The 12,088-nt window shown below is 37.2% G+C and overlaps 1 protein-coding gene across 1 annotated transcript in view; it reads left to right on the top strand.

Annotated features, from left to right (window-relative positions):
* The first annotated feature begins 7,797 nt into the window (after nucleotides 1-7,797).
* TTPA (alpha tocopherol transfer protein) overlaps nucleotides 7,798-12,088 on the top strand; it is a 59,728-nt gene continuing 55,437 nt past the window's right edge. The window contains exon 1 of the mRNA XM_023222407.1: nucleotides 7,798-7,884. Within this exon, the coding sequence (XP_023078175.1) occupies nucleotides 7,798-7,884 (87 nt within the window). The remainder of the gene's footprint in view (nucleotides 7,885-12,088) is intronic.

Below are 12,088 nucleotides of genomic sequence, written 5' to 3'. Positions count from 1 at the left end.
GTCTTGATCTCCTGACCTCCTGATGCACCTGTCTCGGCCTCCCAAAGTGCTGGGATTATAGGCTTGAGCCACCGAGCCCGGCCTGAGATTTTCTATTCTTATAATTTTAAAAAGTTAACAAGAATTTAATGTATAAAGTAGATAAGGTCGAAATGATACAATGTCTGGGAATTGTGTCAAATGCAAGGAGGAGAGAAGGAATTAGAAGGTTAAAGAGAAAATAAGTTTGGCTGAGTTGGTAATTTTTGAGACTGGGTGGTACGTCCCCAGGGTTTCATTTTACCATTCTCTTTACTTATCTATTTGAATTTTTTCATAATAAAAAATTTAAGAGAAGAATTAGCATATACAAACAAATGTACAGTCGATTTTTTCTTATCCACAGTAGTTCTATAAAGTCATCTCAAACATTGAATTAGAGATTATGGAGTCATTGCTCCTAGGTGTAATATAGCGTTAGGTTCCCTCAAGCCTCTGGTCACAACATTCTCATCAGGGGATAACCAGGTAACCTTGTTTTCTTCCTGTTTCTGTTTAAAGACACCTATCTAATATAAACTGTTGATTCATTAACACCAAACTCAAGGCCAAAGCACTATAACTGCTGCCTGAAGGAGGTTTGTTTAACATACTTAATTTTCTTCATAAGATACATTACAACTTCTTCACTTAAGAACTCTGGACAGCACTTCAGAACTACACTTGGGAGCCATTTCAGACGACAAAATCACCAAGAAAAAGTACAAAAATGTAAAAAATGTGGCGCTAAGATGATCACAAGAAGGAAACTTGTGTACTGCGTAAGAACTGAAAGAAAAAGGCAGAGCATCATCTGGTTTGAGTTCAGCTGGGAAATGGGCCTCTCCAGCAATGTAATTTTTTTTCTGTTCTGTGCATGTATATGTCTGTGACTATGAAAGCACTGGAGTGTTGATTTGGGAGTTACAAATTTTTTTTTTTAGAGATGGGTTGGGGGAGTTCGCCACGTTGGCCAGGCTGGTCTCGAACTCCTGGCATCAAGTGATCTGCCCGCCTTAGCTTCCCAAGGTGCTGGGATTACATGTGTGAGGCACCATGCCTGGCCTACAAATAAATTTTAATGAGTGGACATATTTGCAAATACAGAATCTGCAAATAATGAAGACTGTATTTAAAGTAACAAGCATAGTGATTGACACATTGTGATACCTAAGTGTTCCTTCTTGTTGATATAGACTATGATACTGAATTATTAAATATTATTGTAGTTCTCTAAGTTAAATATATTAGAAAGCAATGTATAGATTAAACAGATATGTCATTTGTAGCTGATTAAAAGTGGTGGTTGGGTCATAGAAAGTTGGACATAACCTCCTAGCCTATGAGAAAATCAGCTTTAATATGAATGTTTTAAAATTAAAGTTTTTTTGGCTGGACGTGGTGGTACATGCCTGTAATCCCAGCTACTTGGGAGGCTGAGGCTGGAGAATCGCTTGAAGCCAGGAGGTGGAGGGTGCAGTGAGCCGAGATCATGCGACTGCACTCCAGCCTGGGTGACAGAGACCCTGTCTCATATAAAATAAATAAATAAATAAAGTAACAAAATCAGCAGAAATAATAACAAAATACTATATTGGACAAACCATGAGTCCAGAATTCTGTAAGAGGCAGTGATGCACTTTACCACATTCTCACACCTACAATTAGCAAATAATCTTAAATTCGTCTTTAGAAACCCATCACGAATATTTCTTTCAGGAATTGCAATTATACTTATGAAGCAGGAGACTGATTTTGCAATATTTATCGGTCTCTATCCAAACCCCCTCGTCTCTTTTTTCCACATTTTCCTTTTGTTTCTTGATCCTTTTTCCATATTTAAGCAGCAGCTGGACACTCTGATTTATACTCAGGGAAAGGATGTGGGTACAGAAAAAAAATAAGGTTGAGGGAGTCTCTTCCTGGCTTTTGATTTTTAAAAGCAGAGACCGACAGATAAAAAGAAGAAACTGATGAATAGACAGAAGAGTTAGAAGATATCAGAAAGAATACAGCTGTTCCTCTTCCATATCCCTATATACCCTTTGCAAACAAGAATCCCCAAGGTTGAGAGGAGTTTGGAGAGTCTGAGAGGAGGGGCGTGGGAGGGCCCAAGAGAAAGAAGTTACCCCTGCTGAGCTCCAGAGAACACTACCCCATGTAGGGGCAAGAGGTCCATACCACTTCCTTACTTCCGAGGCAGACTCCAGCAATGCACCCAGACTCACAGGAAGCAGCTGTGAGGTGTGTCCATGCAGGTGCAGTCTTAGCCTCACGGGAGTTCCCCTGAGCCAGGTTGCAGGACTGGGGTAACCGAATGGGTCCCATGGATCCAATAATGTAGAGTAGAGGAGAGACACCCTGGCTCAGCGGAGTCTGGAATAGGAACAAGGATGTCTCCAGAGAAATCTTCTTGAACTAACTCAAAATGGCCACATGAGGAACGGATATCTCAGTGACTGAAGGGACAGATGACAGTGAGGATAAAAGAGCTTCGTTTTAGTAGGACTTCGGCTCCATACAATCATGAGAGGAAAAAGAGGGAAAGACATAGAATTGACCAACACGAAATTTCTACTAGCCTTGTAAAATGATGCCGTGAAATAGAAATAAAGTGGAATTGTAGAAATCAAGTTATATTTCTTGCACGTCTGAGTTTGTAGATGGAGATTCTGGCCTAATATGCCTGTTTTATATGTTCAACATATAAAGCTCAATTTAATTTATTTAATATTTACTACGTGCCCCTCATGCACCATGCAGTGTCCTTGCCCAAGTTATGATTATAGTCCAGTGGGAGGCAGGTAGTAAAAAATAATTACAAATCAAATAAATGTTAGCAAAAGGAAGTACATGGGAGCATGTGGCAAAAGTATTTAAACCTTATAATGGTATGGTAAGTGCCTTCTTGAGAAAATTAGTAAGTTTAAGCTGAAACATGAAAAATAATACCCAAGGCAAAATGCAGGGGGAGAAGAGTAGTAGAGGGACGGGAGGGAAGAACATGTCTCAGAATTGAGAGGGTAGAATCAGTACGGGTAGAGCATAGCGGGCAAAGGGAAGAATATTAGTGGCTAGGGCTCAAAAAAGTTTTTAGATTTTTATTATATTATTTCTTTGCTAGGTAAGTTGGCTGCAAAATAAGTAAATCCCATATTTAGGTATAAAACAGGGAGAAAAAGTGTAGTAATTATTTAAAATAGCATTCTATCATAATGTGCCAAATTAACTTGCAATGAGAGTTTCTGAAAGATTCTCCCTGGGGCCTGAAAACTTAAGGGAATGAGTAAGTCCTCCCTTCTCAGGCCCAGTCTCAAGGCGCAAGACCACTTGGCACCAGCAGCGTGCCTCAGCAAGACAGCAGAAGCAGGAAGAGAGCTGGCCGAAGACACATACCTCCTGAAGAGAGGCCTTCTGGGTACCGGGTAGCAGTTTCATCAGTCTGAGACACTTCCTGTTTACAGGAGACTGTAAAACCCCTGCCCGGTCCTCGTTGGATACTGATGTCATTTTAGGCCTCAGCCCTCCTGCACCCAGGCGCTCATTAAAACAGCATGTTGGCCAGGCGCGGTAGCTCAAGACTGTACTCCCAGCACTTTGGAAGCGGAGGCGGGCAGATCAAAAGGTCAAGAGATGGAGACCATCCTGGCCAACATGGTGAAAACTTGTCTCTACTAAAAATACAAAAAAAAAAAAAAAAATTAGCTGGGCATGGTGGCGCGCGCCTGTAGTCGCAGCTGCTCAGGAGACTAAGGCAGGAAAATCGCTTGAACCTGGGAGGAGGAGGTTGCAATGCGCCGATATCACGCCACTGCACTACAGCCTGGTGACAGAGCAAGACTCCGTCTCAAAACACCAACCAACCAAACAAACAAAAAAGGGTGTTTCTCCACACTGCCTTGTGTTGTTTGCTGGTGTGCTCTCGGGTTCGAACTGACACAAGAGCCTTGCTGTTTCAGAGTAAAAATATTTTCACTTCTACACCCTGTGCCTATCTCTAGACATTATCTGTAGCTTTACATGGTTTCCAGACGGGGATTCGCTGAACTTTAGAAAGACTGGATACTCTTGTAATTATGTCACTATCTTTTACAACAATGGATGGTGTTTACAAGTAGAAATTAATTTAGAACTTTAAACCACTTCCATTGGAACTCATTACATTTCAAATGTTTCTTTCAGAGTGTGATAATTTGTTCTACTTTTGGGTTAATGGTATCCAACTACATATATTTTAGACAGAGTCTAGCCCTGCCGCCCAGGCTGTAGTGGATTGGTGTGATCTCAGCTCACTGCAATCTCTGCCTCCTGGGTTCAAGTGATTCTACTGCCTCAGCCTCCTGAGTAGCTGGGACTACAGGTGCCTGTCAACAATATATTTATTACGTTATATCTGTGTAGGTTGGCAATTCGGAACTTAAAATGCTTTTTTCCACTAAACTAATGTAAATGGTGGCCTATACAAGGCTATGCATCCTGTAATGTTGCTGAAATGATTTATTCTGCTTGAATTTATTTATTCTTGACATTTGATTGTCATTGTTTATGTGAGACCTATCCTCGAGATCCGTCCTCTTCTTTCTGTTATTTCTGTTCTTTTTTCTCTGCATTCCACAAAGTATTAATTTATTAAGCCTGCTCTATTTTACTTCTAAGTATCACTTCAATATGTCACTTTCTCACCACTCCGACTTCTATTTCTTGAGTTCCACTTTTCATTATTTCTAACTTTGACTCGTACCTCCAGACTGCTTTTCAGCCATCAGCATTTCTCCACCCTGTTGCCGAGGTTTCAGGTCTTGTTGACATACTTTCTTACTTAAAACCATTCATGGGTCCTCTTTACTTAGAGTAAAGTAAGAGTAGTTACTTTTTAGAGTAGTTGTCTTCAAATTTCATTGAACCCATATCCATAACCAGAAAAACAATTTTGAGGATTCAATGTAGCCTAATTTAGTTTTTGTAATTTACGTATTTGTATTATTGTGCTAATATTAGGTGTAATATAGATTATATCATAAGAAGACATTGAGTTTCTAAAAATAGGAACTAAAAATAAGTGAAAATTATGATTTTTCCTTGCTCTATAGTACCTATATTGAGCACACCCACTCTGTAAACTTGTCTTCTCATGTTCTTCCTCCTAGCTACTATCAGCTCACATACATATATATTTCTACTTTTTTTTTCTTCAAATTAAAATTTTCTTTTTACTTTTTCTTTTTAAGACAGGATCTCACTTTGTCACTCAGGCTGGAGTGCCATGGCATGGTCTTGGTTGGCTCACTGTAACCTCGGCCTCCCAGGCTCAAGGGATCCTCCCGCCTTGGCCTCCCGAGGAGCTGGGACTATAAGCATGCACTACCACACCCAACTAATTTTGATTGATTGATTGATTGATTGATTGATTGTAGAGCCAAGGTTTCACCATGTTGCCTAGGCTGGTCTCGAACTCCTGAGCTGATGTGATCTGCCCGCCTTAGCCTCCCAAAGTGCTGGAATCACAGGTATGATGCACCGTGCTGGGCCTATATTCCTATTAGGTTGGTGCAAAAGTAATGGCAGCTTTTGTCATTTCTTTTAATAACACTTTCTAGCCGCTATAAAGTACTTAAAATTCTCAGTGTACTGTTATTCTCTGTCTCTTTGCACAGATTGTTCTCTCTACCTGGAAATTCTTTTACACTCCCATTCTCCCCAGCCACTTCTTTGCCTAATGCATATTCATCCTTCAGGGCTCGTTTCTATTACTGTCCTCAAGGATATCTTTCTTGATCCTTTATCCAAGATTGGATACCTTTCTCTGTATATCAGGAGCATTCTGGGAATCCTTTATGTTGCCCATGTCCCTTAAAGCTCCTTGAAGATAAAGATAAGGTATTTCATCTTTGGGAGCTAAATGATAAGAACTTATGAACACAAAGAAGGAAACAACAGACACTGGGGCCTCCTTGAGGGTGGAGATTGGGAGGAGGGAGAGGTGCAGAAAAGATAACTATTGGGTGCTGGGCTTAATATCTGGGTGATGAAATAATCTGTACAATAAACCCTTGTGACATGTATTTACCTATGTAACAAACCTTCACATGTATTCCCAAACCTAAAATACAAAAAACATTTTAAGGTATTTTATCTTTAATATCATCATTGGCTGGTATAGTACCATAGTGAAACATTACTATTTTACTGAAAATAATTGGGAGGAAAGCAAACTGGTCAACAACATGTCATTTGGGTCATGGGGATGGTTTTGTAATGTTTTATGCCTCTTTAAGCATTTTTTGCTTATTTTTTATCGCCCCCCCGCCCTACCCCCACCGTGGCGGATTGTACTTTAAAAAAAAAAAACACAAACAAACTAGATTTAATGTACAAAGGGATTGTACTTTTTAATACTAACTTATTTTCATCTACTTTTAACTGCTCTTCAGTGTCGTTTCAAAAATTTGGGGTACCCTACACGTCCAATAAATGGTAAATTGCAAAAAAGTATGTGTGACATTAGGTTGTAGAAAAAGGACACATATTGTTTATATAATAGAATATTGAAGGATATAATCTAAGGTGTTGGTAATCATATTTTATTACAAAAATAGATTTGCATTATTAAAACTTTCTGCTCCTTACAGAAAATCAGAAACTACAAACAAGCAAATGAATAAAAGAACAGTCAAATTTTGGTGATTTAGAGACAACTACTACATGGGAAAAAGAAGATAGGCATATGAATTGAGGATTGGTGACTAGATTAAGAAAAGTTTACTCTTGATAAGATTTTTGGAGGAGGATAGAGAATATCAAGTGAATTTGATGCTAAACTGGGAGGGGTAGCTTGAAATAAACAAGGAACTCTTTTGAGGGATAGTAAAAATGCCTATGGCACAACTTTGCTGAGGGTACCTGTTGTGATGGTGCCCAGTTGTAGCTAAACTGATCTTTCTATCTCAGATTAAAGCACAATTTGTTTATTTTATTCACCTACCCTGAATCTAGATGAATTAAGCATACATTCCTGAATCTATATTTCTAGACTTATTTTCTTCTGCTTTTCCAGCCAAATAATGTTCTTCATGCTTCTGCTAAATTCTTCCCTTTCTTAATCTAGTCACCAATCCCCAATTCACATATATATCTTCTCTTGACTTTGTGTCTATGCACATAGAACCATTGCCACCAATCATTGTGTACAGAAACATATTCACCTTTCGAAGCTCACCTAAAATACTTCCTTCCCCATGAAGTCTTCACTTCTCACCCCATTCCTACTACTCAACTACAAGGAATCTCTTTCTTTCGATCCTCCATAGTACTTTGTATTTTTCGGATGGCCTTTAAATTCTGGTAGCATAGAAAGGGGGGCAGAGAAGTGAATTCACAATGTGTGAATTTACAATGTGAAGTTCTTTGTAAACTGAAAAGCGTTGTAGAAATATATGATGTTACAACTGCCTCATCCTCAGAATTACATTCTAAGTTCCTTTAGGGCAGACATGATACTTTATTCAACTTTTTGTCCAGATTACCTAATGTAATGTCCAACACATAGTTATTTTAAAAATATTTGCTAAATAGCATATAGTAGTTCTCTTCTGCCTTCCTTGGTACTGAGGAGTGGTCATGGATCTTAAAGAAATGCTTCTTGTTTGTACTAAGCTATTATTCACAAATTCTGCAGAAGTCTTTTCGCTGACTATGAATGATGATAAGATATTCATCTTCCCTATTGAGTTTGTGAGGTGTTAGTATATAAGGTTTATTTCCAGGCTACTTCCAGGCATCATGCCCAAATGTCTACCCTTTGATGAACAGATAATGAAAAGTTGTCTTGGTCCTTTAGATCTGGGGCAGTTTATGGACATGTGCTTGGTATAGGTGAAGGATTTTTAGTGTAATGCTTTCAGCATTTACAGACAGCATTTTAAGGGCATTATAGAAAGTGTTACACTATCTGCATGACCCAAATGACATGTCGACCAGCTTGCTCTTCTCCAAAAGGGCTTTCTATAATGTCCTTAGAATAGAAGGAGAACAGACGTGCTTGTCTGAGTGACACATTTCAGGACATCTGCATTCACTTTGGAATATCTGCTGCACATTGTCTCTTGCCTCCAATCTTGTTTTATGGTGCCACCAGGATTTTCCCCCTGCCTCTAAGAGTCTGAAAAGGTAACAAATTCCTTCCACAACAGCATTTGAGATGATCTTGTTTTTTATGTGCATTACGAACAGGTGGGACTCAACATAAAATTAAGAAGCCTGGCTTTCTCATTCTACTAGCTACTTCTGGACCACACTGAACTACTTGCCAAATGACATAAATTTTCGTTTTTAAAATGTGAGTTATCAGAGTGGGAGGGTTGAGACAAATCACTACTAGATACAGAATTATATTGTTAGACAGATTTATTCATCAGAAAAATTCCTTTATAAATGTGCATTCATTCATGCACACATATTTACAGAAACATGTTTGTTTCTGCACAGTCCATTCTTTTCAGTTCAGTACCCATTTATTGTCGCCTTAATTTGTGCCAGATACCATGCTAGCTCCTGAGCACGGAGAGATGCATGAATTGCAGCCCTGTCTTACGGAACTTAGATAAACCCTCCAATATGCTTAAGAGTTCACAGGGAATTGGGGAAGACCAATAATTTAAATTCGCTATGACATGTAGGGCAGCAGACACAAAGTATAACATTAGTTCATAGGAAAGTAATCTTATCACAGTCTAAAAGAACCAAGGAAAGCTTCACAAAAGTGGTAAAAGTTTTGAAGGATAAGTAGGGGTTCACCAAGCCCAAAAGTGTAAAGTGGTGTGGCAGTTTTGGGGTACTGTAGTAAGTAATGTATTTGAGGAGATCTGTGAGATGATCAATTAGAGTACCAGGTAATATATTAGAGCTTCTATTTAAACAGAAATATTAATTAAATATATGCTTAGAAGCTATTTCCCTGTCAGATTAGCAAAAACCCATAAATTCTACATACTCTTTGTTTTTTCTTTTTGTTTTGAGACAGCATCTCACTCTGTCGCCCAGGCTGGAGTGCAATGGTATGATCATAGCGCACTATAACATTGAAATCCTGGGCTCAAGCAATCCTCCCACTTTAGCTTTTCAAGTAGATGAGACTACAAGCATGTGCCATCATGGTCACCTAATTTTTGTATTTTTTGTACAGACAGAGTCTCACTATGTTGCTCAGGATTCTACACACACACACTCTTTTGAGCACCCTCTACACTGCTAGTAGGAATGCAAATTAATACAGCCCCTAAGGAAGGCAATTTTGAAATATCTATCAAAATGACAAACACACATGTCCTCTGACCCAGTAATCCCTCTTCAAATAATTTATCATATATACATCTACACATATATATTTGCACACTTGCAAAATTATATGTGTTATATAGGTTATTAATTCTAGCATCATTTGTAATACTATTGGCGATTCATCCAGGTTATTGCATGTACCAGCACTCATTCCTTTTTCTTGCTGAATAGTATTTCATTATAAAGAGGTTTATCCATTGTTTTTCCACGTTTATCCACAATCTGTTTATCTATTTAACAATAAATGGATATGTGTTTTTTCCCAGATTTTGGCTATTATGAATAAACATTCACCTTTACCTCTTTATGGTATTTTGATTTCTCTTGATTGTCTTCTTATTGACTTGTGAGGGTTCTTTGCATATCCTATATACATGTCCTACATCTCCCAGTCTGGGGCTTTTTTTTTTTTTTTTTCCTTTTTCATAGTAGTTCTTCTAAAGACTGGAAGTATTCAATTTTTATTAAGTCCAATTTATCAATTTTATTTATTATGGTTCATGCTTATTGTATCCTATCTAATAAACGTTTGCCTTAAGCAAGGTCACAAAGATTTTCTTGTATGTTTTCTTATAGAAGTTTATAGTTTTAGTTCTAACATTTAGAGCTGTTATTTATTTGAATTTAATTATTTGTACGTAGTGTGTACATGTTAATTTCCAATAAAAACTTTAAAAATAAAAAGAGTTTCTAACTTTGTTGACCTTTGTTGGTGAGTATTGTCAGATTAGTATTACTCCACCTAGTGGATACCTAAAAACACACATTTTATCTGTCAGTTCATATGACATTTTAATTAAAAATACAAAAGTTGTTTTTTTCCATAAAATAAACAAAAGTATTTTGACACCAAATGTTTTTAAAATTAAGATATAATTTTATTTTTGGAACAAATATATCACCTATACAAATTCTCATATCTCCACATGCTTAGGAAATTTAGAAACAGATTTTTAAAAACATATTCTAAAGTTCTTCAATTTAAAATGAAGCACTTCAGTGAGATTCCAATGCTTTTAAAGATTTGAAAATACAGCACCTTCCAGTTAATTGACATTAGGAAACAGCTAATTGACATTAGGAAAAGTGGAAATGTATTATTAGGCTTTCATTGATTTTCAATGAAACCTTTTGAATAAGTATATGAAATTGAATAGTAAGTATTGGATCTACATATTTTTGTGAGGTATCTTTTAAAAATATAGCTGATTACCAAAATAAGCTGAACTTATAATTCAGCTTTTGATTGTTGTATTGAAAAGTGATCACTCAAAATTTTTTAAAATGATTATGCATATTCACTCAGTACTCAGCAAAAATGTTAATAGTAAGAGCAAAAAGTATCTTTATAACATTAGTAAAACTAAATGATTTTAAATTATTTCTTCTTTATATCATACTGTAATATACTTGTTTATATTTTATAATACATGTAATTTATAAGCATTTAGTACATAACAATTAGCTATATCCTTAGTCCTAGAACTTTGGGAGGCCTAGTCAGGAGGATTGCTTGAGGTCAGGAGTTTGAGACCAGCCCGGGCATCATAGCCAGACCCCATCTGTACAAAAAATTTTAAATTAAAATATTAGCCAGGCATGGTGGTGCACTTCTGTTGTATCAGCTACTCCAGAGGGTGAAATGCTAAGGTTACTTGAGCCCAGGAGTTTGAGGCTACAGAGAGCTATGATCACACCACGGCACTCCAGCCTGGGCAGCAGAGTGAGACTCTGTCTCTTAAAAACTGAAAGGACAAAGAAAATTCCAGACTGAGCAATTAGAAGAATGGTGATATCATAGACAGATTTATGAACATATTTAAAAAGATATCAGTTCATGATGGGAGAATGTTGAACTCAGTGGCAAAGGTTAAATTTGAAGTCATTTTGGTAAGTCATTATTTTTCTCTACATTTTGCTAAAAAAAAAAAACAGATTGAGGAAAAATGGATTGATATCCTTAATGGATAAAGGTCATGTACAAATCAATAGAAAAAAAAAAACACATTTTCAATGAAAAATGGGCAAAAGCAATAGCCAGTATTCATCAAAGAAAATACTCAAATGACCAATAAACATGTGAAAAATGTTCAACCTCATAAATAATTTATGAAATGTGAAATTAAAAAAATAATAACTTATAAAGACGATCAGAATAGGCTTTAGCAGAATCACGTTGCTTCTTTGGAGAAATGATTCTTTTACATAATTGGACTTGAATGCACTTAGAATATACTTAGAATTGCTGACTGATGGAAATGAGAATCTGAGAGGGAGCGCAGCAGGGTGATGCCACAGGACAGATGAGCCAGGAATGCTCTGAGAGGGGCTGACAGTTAGAGGAATTAATAGTGACTACACCAAGTGGAGAGGGCAATCTTTCCCAATATATCTGGAGAAGTTAAGAAAGCACCAAACAGAAAAGTATTTTGCAAATACTTTTCTGCCAAAAGTTGCAGAATCTTAGGCACATCAATACAGAACATAAAGTTTGTCATGTACACTCCAGTATCCAAGAAACGGAGAAGTGTTGTTTGAATATCTAAGAGGATGCCCTAGGAATTCAAAAGATGAAAATAGATCCTGTTAAGGCATAATTATCAGGGGAAATAGAATTCCTCCAACTCTATTTGGAGTCTACAGAAAAAATTAAGGAACAACACAATTATGAAGAAACTTCCTTTTACCAGCTTCAGGACTTGTGGTGCATTTTATGGCAAGTCTTCATCTTCAA

This window comes from Piliocolobus tephrosceles, chromosome 7 (assembly GCF_002776525.5).
Source record: "Piliocolobus tephrosceles isolate RC106 chromosome 7, ASM277652v3, whole genome shotgun sequence".
NCBI classification, from domain to species: Eukaryota; Metazoa; Chordata; class Mammalia; order Primates; family Cercopithecidae; genus Piliocolobus; species Piliocolobus tephrosceles.
The sequence above is the reverse complement of the archived record's forward strand: the minus strand, read 5'-3'. Positions and strand labels throughout refer to the sequence as shown.